General features: G+C 36.7%; 2 protein-coding genes across 2 annotated transcripts in view; one reads left to right on the top strand and one right to left on the bottom strand.

Annotated features, from left to right (window-relative positions):
- The window catches only part of TFEC (transcription factor EC), a 338168-nt gene that overhangs the window by 192184 nt on the left and 122954 nt on the right, over positions 1-23030 (bottom strand). The window lies entirely within an intron of this gene.
- TES (testin LIM domain protein) overlaps positions 14821-23030 on the top strand; it is a 45682-nt gene continuing 37472 nt past the window's right edge. The window contains exon 1 of the mRNA XM_010947634.3: positions 14821-15067. Within this exon, the coding sequence (XP_010945936.1) occupies positions 15041-15067 (27 nt within the window). The 5' untranslated portion in view covers positions 14821-15040. The remainder of the gene's footprint in view (positions 15068-23030) is intronic.

Here is a 23030-nt window from a genome sequence, read left to right as displayed (position 1 = left end):
CATATGGATCCATGGATCAGAATAGAGAGCCCAGAAATACACCCACACACTTACCAGTCAATTAATCTTCAAGAAAGGAGGCAAGAATATACAATGGAGAAAAGACAGCCTCTCAGCAAGTGGTGTTGGGAAAGCTAGACAGCCATATGTAAATCAATGAAGTTAGAACACTCCCTTATACCATACACAAAGATAAATTCAAAATGGCTTAAAAACTTAAATATAAGACAAGACACAATAAACTTCCTAGGAAAAAACATAGACAAAACATTGTCTGACATAAATCTCAGCAGTGTTCTTCTAGAGCAGTCTACCAAGGCAATAGAAATAAAAGCAAAAATAGATAAATAATACCTAATTAAACTTATAAGCTTAAGAAAACTATAAACAAAACAAAACAGAACAAAAAAACCTATGGAATGGGAGAAAATATTTGCAAACAATGCAACTGACAAGGGCTTAATTTCCAGAATATACAAAGAGCTCATACAACTCAATAACAAAAAAAGCAAACAACCCAATCCAGAAATGGGCAGAAGACCTAAACAAGCAGTTGGCCAATAGGTCAATAGGCACAAGGAAAAATGCTCAATGTTGCTAATTATCAGAAGTGGAAATCAAAACTATAATAAGGTATCACTTCACATCAGTCTGAATGGCTATCATTAAAAAGTCCACAAATGATAACTGCTGGAGAGGGTGTAGAGAAAAGGGAACCCTCCTACACTGTTGGTAGGAATGTAGTTTGGTGCAGCCATTATGAAAAACAGGATGGAGATTCCTCAAAAAACTAAAAATAGACCTACCACATGATCCAGCAATCCCACTTCAGGGTATATATCCAGAGGGAACTCTAATTTGAAAAGATACATACACCCCAATGTTCATAGCAGCACTATATACAACAGCCAAGACATGGAACCAACGCAACAGATAATTGGATAAAGAAGTTGTGGTATATATAAACAATGGAATACTACTCAGCCGTAAAAATAATAAAATAATGCTATTTACAGCAACATGGATGGACCTGGAGATTATCATACTAAGTGAAGTAAGCCAGAAAGAGAAAGAAAAATACCACATGATATCACTTATATGTGGAATCTTTAAAAATGGCACAAATGAACTTATCTACAAAACAGAAACAGACTCACAGACCTAGAGAACAAGCTTATGATTACCAAGAGGGATGGGGGTGTGGGGAGGGGAGGAACGTAGTGGTAGAGAGATAAATTGGGAATTCAGGATTTGCAGATACTAACTACTATAGATTGACAACATGGTCACTATATTCAATACCTTGTAATAGCTCATAATGAAAAAGAATATGAAAAAGAATATGAAAATATCTGAACCACTAAGCTCTATGCCAGAAACAAACACAACATTGTAAACTGACTATACATCAATAAAAATAAAAATAAATTTAAAAAATAAAATCAAATCACTAAACAAACAAATAAATAAATACTGCTTTCTTTAACTTTATAATGTCTTCACCCTCAGTTTCCACTATTTTAATTTGGTACATGAAGCCTCTCATAATCTGGCCTCCCCCTCTCTTTCTAGCCTCATTCCCCCAAATTCCCCACATTTCTTCCCCACTGCATGTCCAGTCATCTGGTCATGCTGAACCACTATAGCTTCACAAGTAAGCTATGATCTTCCATGGTTACTTGTTTTGCATATTCTCTTCCCTCTGCTTAGAAAGTTTTTTCCTTTATTTTGAAAAATCAGAGTATGTTGGTTTGCTAGGACTACAATAACGAAGTAACATGGACTAGATGAATTAAACAACACAAATTTACTTCCTCACAGTTCTGAAGGCTGGAAATCCAAGATCAAAGTGTTGACAGGGTTGATGGCTTGTAGATGGCTGTCTTCTCCCTGTGTCTGCACATTGTCTTCCATTTGTATCCAACTGTGTCCAAATTTGCTCTTTTACAAGGACACCAGTCATATTGGATTAGGGATCACCCTAATTATATCATTTTAACTGAAGTATCTCTTTAAAGACTATCTCCAAATACAATCACTTTCTGAAGTACTGGAGGTTAGGACTTCAATTTTTGAGTGTCAAAGGGGGCAGGGGGTACAATTCAGCCCATAATACCAATTCTTGCTGTGTAAAATATATACCTTGATAGTAATTTCTTCCAGGAATCCTTCATCTTGAATCTTTCCATCTAGGCTGGTTTAGATTTCCTTCTTCAGAACTCCCAAAGCAGGATATACATTCCTCTGTCACATTAAAGGGTCTGTTTTCTTCACTCTACTCTAAGATACGTTTTTATTTTCCTCATCCCAGCACCTGTCCCTTTGTCTGGTACATGGTAAGTGTGCAAGACTCTTTGTACCTTGATGCTTCATTGAAGTATAAAACTTCTGGCTTAGTTATATTGCGACACGATTTCCTGAGATAGGAAATAAAGGATTAGCATGTTTGCACAAGGAGCTTTCTTTTGGCATTCAGAATTAAGAGCTATCTACATGGAAATATCTAGTATGGAGTTGGAAGGACGGGCATGGGCTTAACAGAGAAAACCATGCTAAAATTATGATGGTGAATGGATACGATCATTTAAGGAGAACATATAAATGAGAAGAGTGACATGGGAAAACCTTTAAAGAATGACAAGGTTTTTAAAGAGGGAGAGAAAGAAAAATGAAATGGAAAGGTCAGAGAGTAAAGGAGACTTCAGGGGGTTTCAGTTTCCATTTACTCTGGTTTCCAGACTAGAAAGACCAGAATTTTGCGGTGAACTGTTTTTCCTTTATGTTGCCACCAGGGGTCTCCAACCACTCCTGCAATGTCTGTCAGGCAAGCCCTCAACAAGTATCTTTTAGCTGTCATTACATCATTACCAGGGCTTTTCCAGGAGTAGCATCCACTGAGCAAGAAGACCAGTTGCTTCAGGACAGTAGCGATTCATTGGATGCCTGACCCTCTTAATTGAGCTGAAGTTCAGATGAGTCCTTCAAGTGATTCAATGGTCTGTGGTTTATTGACCCTCCATGTAGTTTCTTGTACTGGCAGCTTTATCGCATGATAGATAAATGAGACAAATGCTCTCTGTTTCAAGAACTGGAACTGGTTTTCTGCCTAGGACACACTGGAGCCCAATATATATCTTGAATAAGGTTTGGTGAGCCCCCCAATCATAATAAAAAAACTTGGCTGTTCTAAGAAAAAATTCATCATGTTATAGTGACTCTAGAAACTGTCTTTCTTTCTTTTAAGAAAAGATGAAAAATGTCTCTCTCCTAAAATGAAAAAAAGTGAGACTAGATAAAGCTGACAAATGCTTATTTCTTAAACTTTTCTTATTTCTAATTATTCCTGCAGACAACATTATTCAGTAATGACGACCTCATTATCTCCAACAAGTTATAATGCAATTAAGTTATGTGTATGTGTAATTTTATTTTGGATATTTAAAGTTTTACTAACATGAAAATGTTTAATACAGAAAAGTAGAAATAGCAAAATATGACCCAGACTCTCCATATCATTAACATTTTACTATATTTGTTTCTTCTATATATGTTTTTTCTGAACATTATAAAATAAATTGTAAATGTTCTGATGCTTCAGCCTAACTACTTTAGCATGCATTTCTAGAAAACAAGAGCATTCTCCTACCTACTGTCCTCACATCTAACAGACTAGAAAATTTCTTAATGTCATCTATTTCCCAGTCTATAATTAAATATTGCCACTTGTCTCCAAAACATATTTTATAAATGTTTTTATTTTCAAACCAAGAGCTAATCAAGAACCATGCATTGTCTTTAGTTGTTATGTCTCCCTTAATCTAAATCAATTACAACTGCCTCTTCTTTTTCTTCTACAATACAGACTTGAGACAAGTTGTCTTCTAGAATATTACATATTCTTGATTTGTCTGTCCATTTACTTGTGGCATCCTTTAAATTAAACCTCTATCTCTTGTATTTCCTGTATACCAGCAGTTAAACAGAACCTCTTGAATTATGTTCATGTTATACATTCTTAACAAGAATTCTTCCTAGGTGATACTGTATACAAACAACATTGTGCATCACGTTGAGAGACACATCATGCCTGATGTCCCATTATTAGTGACAGTAAGTATGATTACCGGGTTAAAGTGGGAGACGAGCTAATCTTTCTGTTTCCAAGTTAATTGTTTTTCATTTGGGAATTGCATATCATCTGTGTTCCCCATCAATCATTTACTTAAAAGTTTAGAATTCATTAATTATCCCTTCTGTGATAGGCAAAATGATATACTACAAAATACTGAGCCTTACTTCCTCCTCTGTCACAGCCAGCCTGTGTCCGCTCTACCTTCTTCCCGTAGATAATCACTCCTTATTAGTTTCTTCTGACTGTTTCCAATTTAAGCAAACACAACTGTATTCCTACTCCTCCTGCCTTTTTAATTTAAAAAGTACCTACCTTAACACATATAGATCTTTCCAAATATACCTTACACAGATCACTTTCTCATTCTTTCTTATAACTGCATAGCATTCTGTGGTGTGCATTGACCATAGTTTTATAACTAGTCCTTTATTAATGGACACTTGGATATTCTCTAATCTTTTACTAATACAATGTTGCAGATAATAACATATGCCTTTTTTCTTTTCTGTGTTCATGTATCTCTATAGAGTAAATTCCTGTGAGTAGGACTCCTAGGTCAAAGAGGAAATACATTCATAATTTTGATAAGCATTACCAAATTGCCCTTCAGAAAGGGTGTACTATGTTATATTCATACCAGTGATATCCAACTGCCTGTTTCCCCTCTGTCTCATTAAACTTAGATTTTTGCTCATCTAATAGGTGAAAAAAGGCGTTTGTTGTAGTTTGGTTTTTTTTTTTCTCCCACAATTTTACAATCAGTCTTGAAATTTCTCTGATTGTCTTTACTTTTGTACTTTTTTTGGTTGATTCTAACACGGCCCACACATAGATTTGAATGATATATGTCTTCAGTCCCTTTTTTTTTTTTTTTGGTTTAATTTGCAACTGTCTTACTATAAGTGGTTTGTTGTATTTTTCTTATGCTTAAGGCCATTTGCACATCTATTCTGTGAGCTAGATTTTCATGTCTTTTGCATATTTTTCTCTTAAATTTTTAATACTTTTTCAATTTAATTTCTAGCATATTAATTATTAGAATTACATGAGTAGCAATTTTCTCTGATTTGTTATTTGCCTTTTCACTTTGCATATTGGTAGTTGTGCCACAAAGACGTTTTTAATGTAATTAGTTTGATTAGTTTTAAAATAGCACTGGATTTTCTTTTTATTGACGTACAGCCAGTTACAATGTGTCAATTTCTGGTGTACAGCACAATGTCCCAGTCATGCATATACATACATATATTTGTTTTCATATTCTTTTTCATTAAAGGTTATTACAAGGTATTGAATATAGTTCCCTGAAAATAGCACTGAAATTTTAATCAAAGGTGGAAAGTACTTTCCTAATCTACTTTTACCAAGACATTCTCCTGTTTCCTGAAATAATAAAATTATTTCATTTATTTATTTATTTATTTTCCCTTAACAGAGGCACTAGGGATTAAACCCAGGACCTCCTGCATGCCAAGCACGTGCTCTACCACTGAGCTATACCCCCACCCACTAAATGATTTCATGTAAATCTTTGAGTTTATATCAATGTGTAGTATAAGAACTAGCTCTGTTTCTTTTCCTAAATGGAGCTACCTAGTTGTTTCAACCCAACATGTATAAGGTTCACCAGTGTGGATGCACATAGTTGAAGTTCATTCATTCTAAAGGTTGAATTCCATTGTGTGAATATAAACAACTTATCTTCTCCAATGATAATGAGCATTTTGGTTATTTCCAGAGTTTTGCAGTTATAAGCAGAGCTCTTGTAAATGTGCTTATAATATCTGGTTTCTAAAGTCTGTAACAATTGATGTTTATCACTTACAACTTGCATTAATTGGATAAATGAATTGATATTTAACTATTTCCTATTACTTATTCACTCTTTTCACACTGGAGTTGAGAGAAAAAGGATAATCTTACATCTTTGGGTTACACACCATACTGACTAGGAGAGGAGCTTTCAATAGGAAGTAAGGAAGTAAATTGAACTGAGTTGAATTAAATTGAATGGAATTAGTAGCCAGCTATGGGCAGTGAAATATAATACTATTTCCTATTATTCACTAAAAGCAGAAGTAACAGGATAAAATTAACTGTATATGTATTTTGAATATACATAGGTGTTTATTTTCTAAGGTTTTGGAGAAGTTGAATATCAAGAAGCATACAAGTCAATTCATTCACCTCTGATACTCTTGGAATTTCTCGTATGCATATGAATACTGATTCAATTTCTATGGCCTATCAAAAACAGATGAGATATGAAAATTTTATTGCACAATTTCCTTTTCATGCATCCAAAAAGAACATGTTGGCCTTATTTGGCATATCTCTCACATTATTGTTTTGACTAATCCATTTGTCTAAATGATAGGCTTCTAAGAGTTACTACATCCTCTCATGGTGGAAACAAATGCCTTTTAGAGTGCATTCCATCTAGGTTTTTATCCAGGGATTAAGAGCCTGACTTTTAAGTGAATAAAATCTATATCTCTTTCAGAACTGTAATTGATTTTCCTCCCTACCCAGCTATTATAGTGAGCACTACACTAAAATAGTCACCAATAGGCTGGTCTCATCCCTTTTTAGGACTGAGTCAACTTAGGAAAAATAAATTAGTAGCTAGTGTTCACAATGAAGTTTACCAGAGACATATGTGTATTACAGTTAAGAAGCAATTTTAAAAGTACAACATTTCCATTAACCATACCATGTTAAGCTCTCAGGAAATGGTATATCCAAAGAAAAACAGTTTAAAAAAATGAAATCTTGTGTAAATTTTTAAAGAAAATTTATTAATGACAATACAATAAAGAGAAGAATGTTTCCCTATAAAATAAAAGTATGAGTTTCCTATCAAGTAATAATACTCCATTAAGGCAAGGTGTTGTGTTATAATTAATGTAGAATTAAAATGTCTGTAAGCTTTGAGCCTTAAAGGAATTGCACATAGCACTGTATCTCATGTACAAACAATTTGCTCTTATCTGTACTAAACCACTGTGCTGGTTCACCTATTAGAAGAATTGTAATTGCATTGTTTAGAAGACAAATGCTAAAATAGCTAGAAGAATGTAAGACAACTATATTTGTTTAATTTTGCATGGTGCTTGTCTTAGTCCTTCAGGCTGGTATAATGAAAATACCACAGACTGGGTGGCTTAGACAAAAAATATTTATGTCTCAAATTTCTGGAGACTGGGAAGTCTCCAATCAAGGCACTAGCAGATTAGGTGTTTCTGGTGACAGCCTGTTTCTCCCTGTGTCCGTTCTCACATTGCTGAAGAGGCAAGGGAGCTCCCTGGGGTCTCTCTTATAAAAAGGGCATTAATCCCATTCAGACGGTTTTGCCCTCATGACCTAATCACCTCCCAAAGTCCCCACCTCCTGACATTGGGGATTAGGTTTCAACATGAATTTTAGGGGGGACACAAATATTTGTTCTATGGCAGTGCTCATGGTTCTTTATTTACAGAATGCTTCCACAGCTGTTTTGGTTACTGAGCAAAACTAAAAAAGCCCTTATTGCTTATTCCTAAAAGGTATCATTCTACCCAGGGAGCATGCTGCCATAGGCAATAATTCCATAAATACCACTCAGCACTCACTGTATTTGCCCACAAGGAAATATTTATTTTGAAAATCTTCCATTCCAAGACACACAGGGATTCCTAGCTAATTACCTTAATAGACTCCAATGCTATAATGTCTCATACTTTTATTTTACAATCCTAGTTTTTACATCACATTTTCCTTGTTTGCCTAGGAAAGCAGTGAGCATATACTTAGCATTATTTGTTAACATTTAACACTGACTTATGGGAGAAACAGATAGTATCTTTCCTTTCTGCTTTTTACGTCATTTCTAAATTCATCCAGTGATTCAAAAGGAATTATTCAGTGCTCTATAGTTAGGTTAAAAATAAATCTTACTACATTTTGGTGCAACAGTAGCGAGTTTTCTCAATCAAAATAACAAAAGAAAATATTTTTTTCCTAGAGTAGAAAAATGTGTATTTTCTGCCAGTATTTGCCTTAAGATTATAAGGGACTTAAATAGATAATAACAACTTGTGACTCTGTACTTTAACAAGAAGAGAAAGCATGACTGGTCATAGATTACCCCTAAAATTTTTCAAAATTGAACTTGTAAAGAAAAGCCTTATTTCATTTGGTTATGAAAGATGTGAGCTGGAACTATCTGTAGTCTTGTCCCCCATGACATGGAGAAGCTGATCTGAGAGAATGTTGCTACAAAGAAGAGGGAGGGAGAGAGAGAGAGAAGAGAATTCTAATAAAGTCAATAAACCTAACTAACTGGCTTAAAGCAATCCAAAATATGTTTCCGCCCCATGCAACCAGATAATGGCATGATACTGAGAAATTACTATCAGAAAATGAAGTATTGCAAAGGAAAGACCTTAGTATGTGATTGTGTTGGTGGGGGGAAGCTATGATGAGATATAATCCTTTGAAAATGATATTAAAAGAGTTGGTTATCATACCCTCCCCATCCCACCCCAATGCCCTGAGGGGCCTGCAAATGTCAGAGTATTAGAGGGTGTGAATGATGTCTTGAAGTCTTCATAACTTATAAGACAGAGAAAAGCTAGGATCCAAGCTGGTTCATCAAGAAGAAGAAAGGATCCCTTGGGATTAATCAATAGTGTTGTTAAGAGAAACCCTTTTCACCTTTCGCCAGAAATCCAAAATAGCAGAAGGTCAAAAAATCATGTGTTCTGCTGATTACAAAAATTGAACACTTCGCCCTATACTAAATGCAATGTGTTGTCTTAGAGTGGTGCTTTAAGAAACAATCAGAGAAATGGGGAAGATTAATCTCCCATGATCCACCAAATTATCTCCTGTGTACTCCCTGCTAGACTATTCTCCAAAACCCTTATTTCAAAATACAGTAAACTAGGATCAGCCCTGTGGCAAGGTGAAGCTTTTTATTATCTCTGGCTTTTTTGGGACAGTGGCCTAGAGCAGGCAATTAAATTGAGGTTAGAGGGGATAGATAAAAATCCAGATGTGTTGCTGAGAGATCAAATCTATGGCTACAGGCTAGAGATACAAGGGTGACAGATTGTATTTTCCAAAGACAGCCACAAAAATTTCTTCCAGACCACATTCTTACTATGTGATATTGACATTCTTTCTATTGCACAGTAAAGCCTAGGTCCTCTTGATCCTGAGTGGACCTTTGTGACTATCTTGATCAACAGAATTTAGTAAATGCGATGCCATGAGACTTATGAGGCTAGTTCAGAAAAATGTCAGTCACGTCCACCTTGCTCTCTAAGGATGTTTATTCTTGGAACCCAGCTATCATATGTGAAGAAGTTCAGACTAGCTCCTGCTGAAAGAACTCACAGAAAGGCCATTTGTCGATGTTCTTGCTGATAGTCCTCATCACCAGCCATCACCCACTAGACACATGAAGTGCTTTCAGATAATTCTAACCCTCACCATTTAGCCAAACCCAGGTTTCAAGTCTTCCAGCAAAAGCTTCAGACATGATGGCACAGAAACACGCCTTTCCTATGTCTATGGTCCCCAAGACCATTCTCAGGTTCAATGATTCAATAGATTGACAGAACTCAGAAAAACTATTATACTCATGACTATGTTTTATTACAGTGAAAAGATACAGATTAATTTCAGCAAAGAAAAAGACTCCCATCATCCATATGTTGGATTTCTTTAGCCAATATTTTGTTACTTTCTCTAGAATACTTTATATTTCTATCTTTATTTCTTTTTGATTTTAAAGAAAATTTTTTTTTACCATTCCTTGTTTTTTTCCCTAGTGCTCTTTCTGGTTTAGTCTTCATTTATGTAATATTGTTTTCTTCATTTCTAATTCTTTCCTGAGTTCTATCATCTCACTGCTCAGTTTTTCTAATTCTACTTTGTGTGGTTCTTCCATGACATACCTTAACTTTTTAATGTTTTTTTTTAGCTTGTTTTAAAATAATAGCTTACAGTTTTGCTCTGTTTTGTGGACACATCTTTCTAATGTTCTTTTGTTATCTGTAGGGAAGTTATTCTGCTCTGTTTTCTCTCTTTTCTTATGATAACTTTATATTGAATTTGACCTTGATAATTTATTGTTACTCATTTTTTATGTCATACTAATTTTCCTGAACCTTTGCAGTGAGGCAGGACTCAGAAAACTGTTTCCAATTTCAGAGAGCTCCACCTTCCCTTATTTTTATGAAATGCTAAAAAATGCAGTAGGACTTTCGGGATTTCCTGATTCTGTTACTCTCTCTGACTGTTGAGCACTTGAAATATTGCTAGTATGACTAAGAAGTCAAATTTTAAATTTTAATTAATTTTAGTCAATCTAATTAAGTATAAATAACTACATGTGATTACTGGCTACCATATGGGAGAGAGCTCCTCTAGCCTTTCACTTTCCACTGTCTCTTCTTCCTCACCCTACTTGATTTTGATTTCCCTTGACAAACTTTCTTATTGTGGGACCCCTTCCTAGTCCTTGTGGGTTAGTTTTGAGATATCACAGAGTGAAATTGCTTCAGCACCTTCAGTCACTTTTCACTGTTTCAATTGGTATTAGAAATTTGTCAGTGTTTTAAAATGAACAACTGGACATCATGAATAACATCTTGAGTTTTCCTGTCCATCAGACACCGACTTATTGCTTCCCTTCCTCTCCCAACAGAATTTTTACTACACTCATGTCTTGGTGGTTTATCCTTATCTCGTGTGTTTTGGGATTTATGGAGATACCATGTCACCCAGTTTTATTGTAAAGTCTATGCACTTTTACTTATGCTAACCAGTTGATATGTTTTTTGCTTTGTTTTGTTTTTTAATGTAGGTTTTCAGGGAGATTGAAAATTATACTGCCACTACACCATCTCTCTGGAATGCTTTGAATAATATATTTTTAAATAAGGTTTTTCCATTAAGAAATATGTCATGATCATCATGGAATATTTTTTAGAGGAAGGAAGGAATCCCCATGGACCCACCAATCACAGACAAACCACCTCTGAGATTTTAGTGAATTTTCCTCATGTTTCTTTTCTTTGCATGGCATTTTTGCACAGTTGTGAGCACAATCTATATACAGTTCTATATTCTGTTTTGTTCCTATAACATCATAATTGTTTACTATTACAAAAATCTTAAGGTAAACCTATCATATAAATCATCTATTATTTACTTAGCCAATCCCCAATGTTTGGTCAATTAAAAACTTATTACAGGTAATTGTTTGCTCTGAAAAATGTTGGTATATCCCTAAGGAACAGTAAGTAATCCTATACCAGCTGTTAATGAGCAATAATAGCTATGCCAGTAGCACAAGAGTTCCTCTAACTGGTGTTTATAAGTGATTAACATCTCTAAAGAGGTCTCCTGGGACCACATTAATAATTGAGGAAAAAGGTGTTGTCATTTTTATCTTGAAAATTTACCTTACATGCTATAGAAAATTTTCCTATTGGTGTTTTCTTTCCCTGGTGTTTACAGCCTGTTGACTGTGTGTGTTTATGTACACATGCATATATGTGTATATGAATGTGTATGTCCCTTTGTATTTATAATCAGTCTTCTGTATCTCCAGCCCAGATGTTTCTTTTCACTGACAAACTCAGATCCAGTTGGCCTTGCAAAATCATTACACACTATGAAACCCCTTATGTTTCTCAAACTTCCTCCTTCTCTGTTTCCCACCTTAAAAAGTGATTTACATCCATCACACCAGTCACCAAAATCAATTTCTCTAAGTCCTCCCTCCTTCCAAGCCAATCACTCAATTCCATTATTTTCTACCTCCTTGATATCACTGGTTACTTCTTCTATCTCTCCATATCTGTTGCTGATTCACATGACAGCTAGCACTTCCCAAGTTTACCAATGACTTCCTTTCTGTTAAATCCAGTGGGAATTTGACCCTTCTCTACAATTTGACATTGTTGACTGATTCCTTCTTGAATTTCTTCTCTTGGTTTTTGGGACTCTATTTTTTTTTCCCTTACCCTCTGACTAACCCTCATCTCCTTTCTGTGCTTCTTTTGCTCAGCTTTGCTCAACTGTAGTCTTTGATATTCTCTTTTATTTTGCAATCTCCCATGTTGATCTTATTCCACTCACGGCTTTCAGTTATTTAATCTATGTAAGATGTTGACTCCTAAAACACTATTCCAGCCCAGGTGTCATCTCTAAGATTTATATCTGGATACTTCACTTCAATATTCCAATCTCAAACCCAGTATATTCAAAACTGTACCCTTTGTCTCCACCTCCCCAAAGAAAGCACAACTAAACAAAACTCTGCCCATCATTGTATATTTTCCCTTTTCCTAAATCATCTACATAAGTGATCAATTCAGAAATGTGTCATTTTCTATTCATTTTTCTGGTATCAACTATATCTTATCAAACAGTGCCAGTTCTAACTCCTTACTATCCCTTTAGCTTAACACTTGAATAGCTAAATAAGAACTTGAAATCTAATCCTCCTAACTTAACACTTACCTACCTAAATGTTATCATCTATATAATTGGCATAGTAATGATTCTAAGTAGAAATCACTGAATTTCAACTTCCATCCTTCCCAATGATATACAAAGTGATGCTGGGAGGGTTGGCAGGGGAGACAGGGAGAAGGGCAAAATATTATGGTGAAAAAAATGTTTCCAGATCTTTTTCTTAGTGTTGTCTCTGAAATCTCACCAAATAAGCCCAAAATTCATATTACAACATTTGCTTGATGCCTTATTTAAACTTTCACTGGACATTTTCCATCTGTTAAGCTCCCTGAAAGAGAACAAACTGCTTTTTCATAACTAAACTTCATGTTCTCTGAAGCTTACACTGGGTAAACTTTGCAAGGGTCCAAACGTTTTAGGATGGTTTTGGAAAATGGGATAGAAAAGTTTTACTTTAACTGAGTGAAAAGAAAAATGTATGAACATTTTGATCATTCTGTTTTTAGTTTATTAATAGAAAAAGGAAAACATTTACATTATAAATCAATGCTCTGTTTGTTACCAAATTGAACTTAGGTCTGTTCGTCCAATGCATAGCAAAGCCAATCTACTGACACCAGGTTGTGGTGAGGTAAATCATAGCCTTTATTGCAAGGAACCAAGCAAGGAGAACCGGCAGCTAATGCTCAAAAGACCAGAACTCCCTGATGGCTTTTAGAGGAGGGTTTTTAAAGGCAACATTAGGGGTATGGGTTACAGGGTGCCTGATCAACTTGTGCATAATTTTCTAATTGGTTGATGGTGAGGTAACAGGGTGCTATTTCAATCATCAACTTTCTGGTTCCAATTGGTTTGGGGTCTATGTGCCGGTAGCCAGCAGTTTTCATCTGGTGGGGGCCTGGTTTTTATAAAAACAACTCAAGGATATGGCTCAGAAATACTGTCTATAGCCCTTAAGAAGGAACTTAAGGCCCCTAACTTTATTTTATGGCTAACCTATTATTATTTTGTTTTGCTTGACTGTTTTCCTTTGTTTCCCTATTTTCTCATTTCTTTGATTAAATTTGCTCTTTGGAACTCAGGAAAGGCCTAGGAGGCAAAAGCTCTTCTATAAACAAGAGGCTGGGGACACCATGGGTCTTTCCCTGGGAAGGTTCTGCAGGGTCTTGCTTGGTTTCATGTTAAACAACAGTAACAAATAACCAAGTAAGCAAAAGGTTACAACTGTTGGCTAAAATGAATTTGGGGTGTTTTCAGTTACCAAATTTCCAACGGTAAAGAGGAGGGAAATCGAACGTAAATATCTACATGACTTGGGACTTTTTTCCTTTTTGAAAGTAGATGTCAGTTTAGAAGGTCACCTGCTATATGACCATTATAATTTTTTTTTTTTTTTTTGGTCATTACGATGAACCTAAAAACAGGACACTTCTAATAGTCAAAATGCTGTGTTTACAGTCCCAAATATACTGGATACATTGCTTAAAGACTCATGAGCACTAGCTCTGCCTCCAAGAGACTAAGAAATTGGGCAGGACCCTCTGTCTCTGGAGTTCACAGTTGCTGAAAAATGAGGAACCTAAATGCACTGATCCCTAGGATCCTTCCAGACCCACCATGCTAATGGTACTTATTGCAACTGCTCCTGAATGAGGCCATGACATGGATCCAGCTCTGGTGCTCCAGTGCTGCTCCTTATGGCTAGGAGACTGCTTCATCAAAGCATAAGGCACATGAGCAGCTTCACACCATTTCACATAGCAGGGACAAAGGGCCAAAGGACACGCAAAGGTTATCAAATAAGAAAGTTTCGCAGAGAGAAAAGAGGGGAAAAAATAGAGAGGACCTACTTTTCTTCTCCTGCCCACTATGCTATTGCCAACATTGCTATTATTTCATCTTCTAAAAACAAAGTTTCTGACCTGCGTATTAATTCGGTTTAATGCCCGGAATTGGACTTTTGAAAATGTATGCAAATGAAAAATATTAGGTTAGGAGGGCTCTTCCTCATCTGCAGCTTGAGGCAGGCTGGTCGCCAATTCCTTAGGTGCTGGTCTGCAGACACCCGGTGCTTCCACAGACACCACGTCAAGGTTACCGCTTTGCGCCCCGCAGGGCGCCGCCCCGGACGCGGCCCCGCCCCTCACCTTGCCTGCGCCGCGCTAGGGCCGCGAAGGTGCGTGCGGCGCTCGGTGATTGGCGGCTGCCCTGAGGGGCCCGGCTGCCATTGGTTGCCTGGAACTCTTTGTTCCTGGTCCCCGCCGCAGGCCGGCTGCAGCGGACTAGGCGGCGGAAGTTTGACGGCGGCGAGCGAGTGGCTGCGGCGGCGGCGCTGGAGTTCCCGTAGATCCCCCCAGTAGCCGCACCGGTGCCGGAGGCCCGGCGAGCTTGGGCGTGAGATCCCGGACGAGAGGACGAACCCCTCTGATACACGACATGGACCTGGAGGCCAAAGTGAAGAAGGTAGGGCGGCGCGGGCGGCGGGCAGTGGCCGCTTCACCTGCGCGGGGCGCCGCCCCCTGGCTGCTGGTGGTGAGTGCGGCGCATGGGCCGCAGGTCGCGAGCTGGCTCCGGGTCTCCTAGGAGTCCCGCGCCCGGGTACCCGACCCTCCCAGTAGAGGGGTTGCCTGGCGGCCCCGCCAACTCCTAAAACCCAGGAGCGTCGGAGAGTCGCGTGCGCCAGGAAGGGCTGGCGCGGGACATTTCTCCCAGTCTAACCAAGTTCAACGGTTGGAGGTGTTTGAAACTTAAGATGTTTCGCCTGTGCCTCCCTAAAAGAAAAGGATGAGGTTAGGGCGAGTTCAGGCGAGACCGTGACACTACTTCTTCCTGTCTCAGGAAGTTCAACTTTATTAAGTCTTTGTGGTTTGGGGTCACTGATGTGACTTTGACAGCTCAGTGTCTTCTCCCCTCCTAGCTTGTCTGTCCATTATAGCGGGAGCATTAATTTAATGAACTTCTTCGCACCCGCGGCTGGTGATACCGTCAGAGGTGATGAGTTTTTTTCTTTATTCTTCTTCTTTTTTTTTTTTTTTTTCAGTCATTCATTACTTGCGTCCCTCTTAGAAGAGGATTATCTTCCAGAGAAAACGTTCTCTCTCTTTGAAAGCTAGCCCCAAAGGACGATTGTCACCAGTGGTTTAGCTCCAGGAGACTTTCCTGCCTGGCTGTCCTCTGGACGTCAGAACCCTCAGACCTACCTGAGCCTCTCTCTGGTTATGGGAATCTCCCGTTTCCTTGGAAAAGGGGTGGGGAACCAAACTATGACTCAAAAGGAATGCTGATGTCACATTCCAGTGTACGTTCTTTGTGAAAGGCCTCATTCCAAGGAATTGCTCATATTTACTTTGCGGTAAATTTAAGCTAGCTGCTCCTTATCAAATAAGGAAGGAAGTTTTGCAGAGAGAAAAAGGGGAAAAATAGAGAGGACCTACTTTTCTTCTCTTACCCACTATGCTATTGCCAACATTGCTATTATTTCATCTTCTAAAAACAAAGTTTCTGACCTGAGCATTAATTCTATTTCATACCCAGAATTGGATTTTTGAAAATGTATGCAAATGGGAAATATTAGGTTAGGAGGCTGTCGAAAAATAAAAATTTTCAGTGGGGAAAAAAAGTTCGTTCCTTATGGCTAGAACTGGCACTCAAAGGTGAGAAAACAATGTAAATTCTGAGAGTAGTATGATTGCATTCTATTCTCTTCTTGTTTGATTTCTTATTCTTTCTTTGCTTTAGATGTCACTAACTTTTTTGCTAATCTTGCTTACCACTAGGAGTGCATTTTGTTTGCTGGTTAATTAGCCTTCTGTTAATGAACATTGCTTATTTTGTTTTTCAAGTGGGTAAGAGCTGGTTAATTTAGTACTTGTGTAAAATTTGGGGAGTCTCATCTATGTTTATAAATATTGATTCAAAAATTACTTTTTAGATGTCAACAACCTTTGGGGGAGAGGGAGAAATGAATAGGCGAAGCACAGAGGATTTTTTAGGGCAGTGAAACTATTCTGTATGCTACTGTAGTGGTGGATACATATCATACATTTGTCAAAACCCATAGAATGAACACCACCAAGAGTGGACCCTAAAATAAACTATGGACATTGGGGGATGATGATGTGGCAATAGAGGTTCATCCGTTGTAACAAATGTACTACTCTAGTATGGGATATTGATACTTTGTAGGGAGGAGGGAGGTATGTGGGAATGTTGTACCTTCTGCTGAATTTTTGTTTGTGTGAACCTAAAACTGCTCCGAAAAATAACATCTACTTAAAAGGACAAAAAAAAAAAAAAAAGAGTCAATATCTAAAAGTGATTTTGAGATTATTTGAGACAAAGAAGTAATTCTGAGGGAGAAAGTCCAAGGTTAAGAATTATATGTACTGGCAAGGGAAAAATCCAGACGTTATTTATAGACAATTTCCTTAGTTTCAGAATGTGAATTATGATAAATAATGGTCTTGATATATGGTGTAACTTTTCTCCTCCATCTCCTCTTTACTTTAAAAGGTTATCTTTTCAGCCAGGGATCTTATCCTTCTCTCTAATCCTCCTCTCCTTCCCCCACCTCCAAGAAAAAGGATTCCATAAATTTAAAGCTTTTACAGACAGTACTATGACAGTAACAAATCCTTGTTTCACTACCTTGTCATCACTGGTTATTCTCAGGACAGGGTCCTCAGCTAATAAATTGGAAAGTACTGAAAGATCCCAAAGATGTCTAATTTGACTGCCAAGCTTACTCTTTCTGTGCCTTTGTAGGACCCTTGACAGACTTAATGTTCTGTGGATTCAACAAAAAGTTTCCCAGTACAAAGAATTTAGAAGTCCCAGGAAAACACTTCATAATCTCAAAAAGAAACTTGCATTCCCTTTAGAAATTGTTTTCTAACACACCAGAAGAAGAAAACATTGCAAGGTCATCTCTGATCTATGAGCAGAGCCTTGTTACCCTATTTTGGTACCTAGATAGTTTTCAGGTCTCCGGTCTTTTTGACCAGGGTATATAAGAAAAGTGATAGTTTGAATGTACCTTTAAAAAAGCCTGGTTGGAAGTTGGAACAAAGAAACAACCATTACTTCTGTTTTAAGATATGTTACATTTTTTCCTTCTATAACCCTGTACTGTTGTTTTCATAAGAATTTTTCCCCAGGCAGATGACACATGTTACTTTCCTTTCCTGTTAACATTTCATATAAAAAGAATTAAAGAGGGTTGTGTTTACTTCACAACCACTTAGGTGGATGATACTTTTATAGGATTCTTGGTCTATAAAAGGAGAACTTGGTTGTCCATATCATTTGCACAAATTTGGATTAATTATCAGTTAAACACATCATCATAAAGAGAAGGCATTTTTATAATTAGATTTTGCTATATTTTGTTTGAAGTAAGTGAGCTGTTGCTAGGATGTGGGAGCTATTTCGGTTATACAGAGTTTTTGTTTTAGTAATATTTTAAGAGTAGAATTTGACTTTTATGTCTTTGCCCTGTCTTCTGAGTTATTTGTCTAGATCTCTTCCTTATGTCTTATGTCTCTTCATTATAATTGACATTGTGTTAAGTAGAGCCTATGTCTGCTTGGAAAAAACAATGGCCTTTGAGAAGCAGAAACAGAGTCTCATTTTGTGGTGAATGGTAAATCATGGCCCACAGCCAGCTGTTTTCCTCTTTCCTTTCTGTGTTACTCTCCCTTGAGAATCACTTTTTTTTTCTCCTTTAAAAACATACCAGAAAGAAAGAGAACTCCAGTAACTCCCTTATGCTTCCTGGAATTGCTGCAGGGCTTTTAATTTTACACCTTGTTCATTGTTAGCCTCTTTTCCAACCTCCATCTTTTGATCCCTCCTAATGTCTTGCATATTTTTTTTTCCTTAGGACTCTTTTGTTTCTTTAATTTTGTTTTAAAAAGATGAGATATATTTTAAAGATTACATGTCACTAAAAATCCCCTTTCTCAACATCCAAAAATGTTTTGAAAGCTTCTGTCATTTGCCAGAAAAACAAAGTGAAACCAAGTGATTGCAATTGAAAGAGTACTGAACTGCACAGCTAAGGATACCATCAACAAAACGAAAAGACAACCTACAGAATGGGAGAAAATATTTGAAAATGATGTGACTGACAAGGGACTAATTTCCAAAATATACAAATAGCTCATACACCTTAATATCAAAGAAACAAGCAACCCAATCCAAAAATGGGCAGAAGACCTAAACAAGCAATTCTCCAGTGAAGACATACAGATGGCCAATAGGCACGTGAAAAATGCTCAGCATCGCTAATTGTCAGAGAAATGCAGATCAAAACTACAATGAGTTATCACTTCACACCAGCCAGAATGGCCATCATTGAAAAGTCTACAAATGATAGATGCTGGAGAGGGTGTAGAGAAAAGGGAACCCTCCCACACTGTTGGTGGGAGTGTAGATTGGTGCAGCCGCTATGGAGGACAGTATGGAGGTTCCTTAAAAAAACTGAAAATAGACTTACCACGTGATCCAGCAATCCCACTCCTGGGCATATATCCAAAGAAAAATAAAATTCAAAAAGACACATGCACCCAATGTTCATAGCAGCACTAATTACGATAGCCAAGACATAGAAACAACACAAATGTCCATCAGCAGATGATTGGATAAAGAAGATGTGCTACATATGTACAATGGAACACTACTCAGCCATAAAAAAGAGTAACATAATGCCATTTGCAACAATATGGATGGACCTGATGATCGTCATTCTAAGTGGGCTGGAAAGAGAAAGAAAAATGCCATATAACATCATTTATATGAAGAATCTAAAAAATAATAACAATAATAAGAAGGACACAAATGAACTAATTATTATTTTGATTTCTTGAATATGTGTAAGCACATTTGACTGTCCTTTGTGATTGGATTACCACATTCTGTTGATTCTTATTTTGTAGTTTGCTTTATTCATTTGATAACTATGTAAGTTTAAAAAGCTAAAGATCTAATCTGTTCTTAGAAACAATAATTAGTACATATATGAAAACTAAAAAAAAATGCAGTATACTGTATATATGTATTTACATGCAGTATAATGTGTATATGCAGTTGAACTGTAATAATTCTACATAATAAAACTGAAAAAGGGAAAAAATAATACATTTAATTTAGCCTAATATATCTAAACTGCTATCATTTCAACATGTAATCAACATTAAAAATTATTCATGAAAATTAAAAAAAAAAAAAAAGAAAGAGTACTGAGCCACAAAGATTATTTCCATTAGAAATTAGAATGAGCCTTTTCTCTTGGGTGGCCCTGACTGAAGTGGAAAAGGCAACTAAATAGTGACCTAGATGCTCAAATCTACAGTTGAATTCTCTGCTTGAAGCCATTCTTGCTGTGAGATCCTTGGCAAGGCTTGGGGTAATGGGGGGGTGGGCATGGTACTTCCAGGGCTTTACATCAGAGACAGTTACGTTCTGAGAAGAAGTACAGAATAAAGTAAAGTGGTCCTCAGTGGGGCTATTATCTCTTTGAACCCATGGGTGAGTCGTTACATTAATTAGATATGAAAAGTTACTTTCTCTAACTTGCTCAGAATATTGGTTTGAATAGAACTGTCAAGTTTTCTTTTGATTTTGCTCCATTATGCTATCCTATGAAGTAGAATTAGGGATTTGTGTCCCTACTGGCAATTAGCTGTGTACCATCACCTCACTCCTTGACTTCGATTGCTCATCTGCAATACTAAATATTACTCATCCTTCGAGACACACTCTTCACATCACCCTCCAGGAAATCTTTCTTCTTGTTCCTATTTAGATGCAAAATCTCTTTCTTCTGAAGTCCCAAAGCATGTTATCATAACTCTTAGGACACTCCATCACTTTCTTACTCTAGATAATAGTTTTCTTCTTACCTAGATTGCAAGCTTCTTGAGAGATAAATTCATATCCTATTTAGACTTGCATAGTTATTTTGTTTGCTGTTCAAAGCAATTTATGAAGTATACCTTACCCTTATTTTAAGGATAAACTAAGGCTTAGATAGGTTCTGCCAATTTCAGAATAATCTGTGATCTTGAACCATAGACTTCAGAATGCATGCTTCTTCTATCACGCTGCCTAGCCTCTCAGTCCTCTGATATCCTTGTCTTGATCACTACATATATGTTGAATGAATTATCCTAATATAAAAAGAGAAATAATCTAAGGTACATTTCAACATTTTTGTTTGTTTAGAAGGAATTATGTTGGAGGAAGTGTTTTTTCCCCCAACCCTGCTGGTTTTATATAATTTATTTATACTTTATCCATTTTATATATGCCTTTTAGTGTAAGTTGCCTTTGATCCTTTGCACAGACAAAGTCTTAACAAGTAAAAGTATCATGAAAAGGAACTTCTGGGAGACTTTTACAGGCAAAGAGATTCCATAAGCTCCAATAATATTCTGGGCCATATCTTCTAGGATTCTTCCAACTTCCCAACTTTTGTTGGGAGCAGTGATAATGCTGCCTCCTAGCAATTAATATGGTCCTGAACAATAATGACCCTACTTTTGGCTTTCTGCTTTGGGATTTCAACCCGTGACATCTGTAACTGTATAGAGGCACTTAACGGTTGGGCTGTAGGAGAGTTTTTGCTACCTGCTGAACCTTGGAGAAAGGCTTTGACAGAAGGCCTTACACATAGCTTAGTAGGCTAAATCTCTCTTTCTTCTAGCAGCAAAGTGCTCAAAGTGCCACTGGAATGGCAGACCTAAATGGCAGCTCGAAGTGCCACTGGAATGGCTAAGAATAGAGAGTTAAAAAAACAACAACAACAAAAAGTAAACTCAGTGCTAGAAGAACTATTTTGTTGTATGAAATTCACCATTCCTCATACAAGAAGATCTATTGAGAAGCAATAGGAAACACCCCAATGATGAGGTATTTCATGAGGCTCTCACCGAGCTCCAGGATGGCATCAGCAATGTAAGCTTGGAATTAACATCATGGACTATCAGGGTTACTCTGAGGGACCTATATAGTAGGAAGAGGATAATGAGAACTGGTAGGAGTACGACTTCCTATGTTCTTTTTCTGAGAACCAGAAGTAGGAATATAGTTTGGCCCTATGCTAATTTGAATATAAGTTTTTTAACAAACCAAATCACCACAATGTGTTCGGAAATTAGAAAAATTTGTAAGTACCCAGTGTAGATAAAGAACTGTAGTATACAGAAAGATGTCCTGTAAGCTTTCTCACTTCTATTTATCAGTGTGATGTCATTAAAATCACTCTGGATTGAGAGTAGATCTGGGTCCCCTCTAGTTTTTGTGATCTTGGCCACTTTGGATCTCAGTTTTGGGATTTGCAGATACTAACTCCTATATATAAAATAGATAAACAACAAGGTCCTGCTGTATAGCACAGGGAACTATATTCAATACCTTGTAATAGCCTATAATGAAAAAGAATATGAAAGGAAACACACACACACACATAACTAAATCACTATACTGAACACCAGAAATTAATGCATTGTAAACCAACTATACTTTATATATATATGTATATATAAAATCAATAGAGGAACCAAGTGATTTCTAAGATTTCTTCAAATCCTGTTACTCTTTTTGACTGTGGAAAATATTATCAATAGTTTATCAAGTATAATAATGTTCCACAATGCTTAAGAATCACACAAGCCAAGAATATATAAATATGTGTGATTTTAATGAAATGGCATAGTGTATAAATGTTATACACTTCTGTGAATTCCATGAGGGAACTTATAATTGCAACTTTTTTCCATAGATCTTAGATATTTTTCAGCTTCTTTTTACTTAGTTTACCTTTTTAATATTGTGGGATGTTTGAACACATTAAGTTTAATTCATTTAAATCTGTAGTATAAAGCTTCGAAGGCATGTAAACTGCTCTATTGACATGAGTCAAATAAGCCTAGGCATCATGCATCACTTTCCCTGGTATTTAATTACAGGAAAATGAAAAATAATGGAGCTTTTATTGTCTTTAAAAATTCTCTCTCCTAAAATGAGATGATTCATTTAAAAACTATGTGAGTAGTTTATGTGGAAAGCACTCTGGGTGTATAATATGAACAAAAAGACAAGGTGCCTTGTATTACAGAACTTATACTGTTGAGAGGAATGACAGAGCAAAAAAAAAAAAGTAAATGAAAGTAAATGACAAAATAAATGATAAAAGTAAGCATGACTGATAACTGAGGAAGCTTGATTATACCCATTAGTGAACTCTTTAAAGGTGAGGGGTACACTAGATTTCTAATACAGAACAGGCTGTTTTAGTGGTGATTCTTGGCATTGGTTCCTGGTTTTGCAAACTTTGTAATTAGGACTTATTATTTATCTTAAGTAATGACAAGTGGAAAATAAATGCAAAAGCAGCTTTTATGTATTAGAATGTGAAAAAGCTCGT

The sequence above is a fragment of the Camelus bactrianus genome, chromosome 7 (assembly GCF_048773025.1).
Source record: "Camelus bactrianus isolate YW-2024 breed Bactrian camel chromosome 7, ASM4877302v1, whole genome shotgun sequence".
In the NCBI taxonomy this organism is placed as follows: Eukaryota; Metazoa; Chordata; class Mammalia; order Artiodactyla; family Camelidae; genus Camelus; species Camelus bactrianus.
The sequence above is the reverse complement of the archived record's forward strand: the minus strand, read 5'-3'. Positions and strand labels throughout refer to the sequence as shown.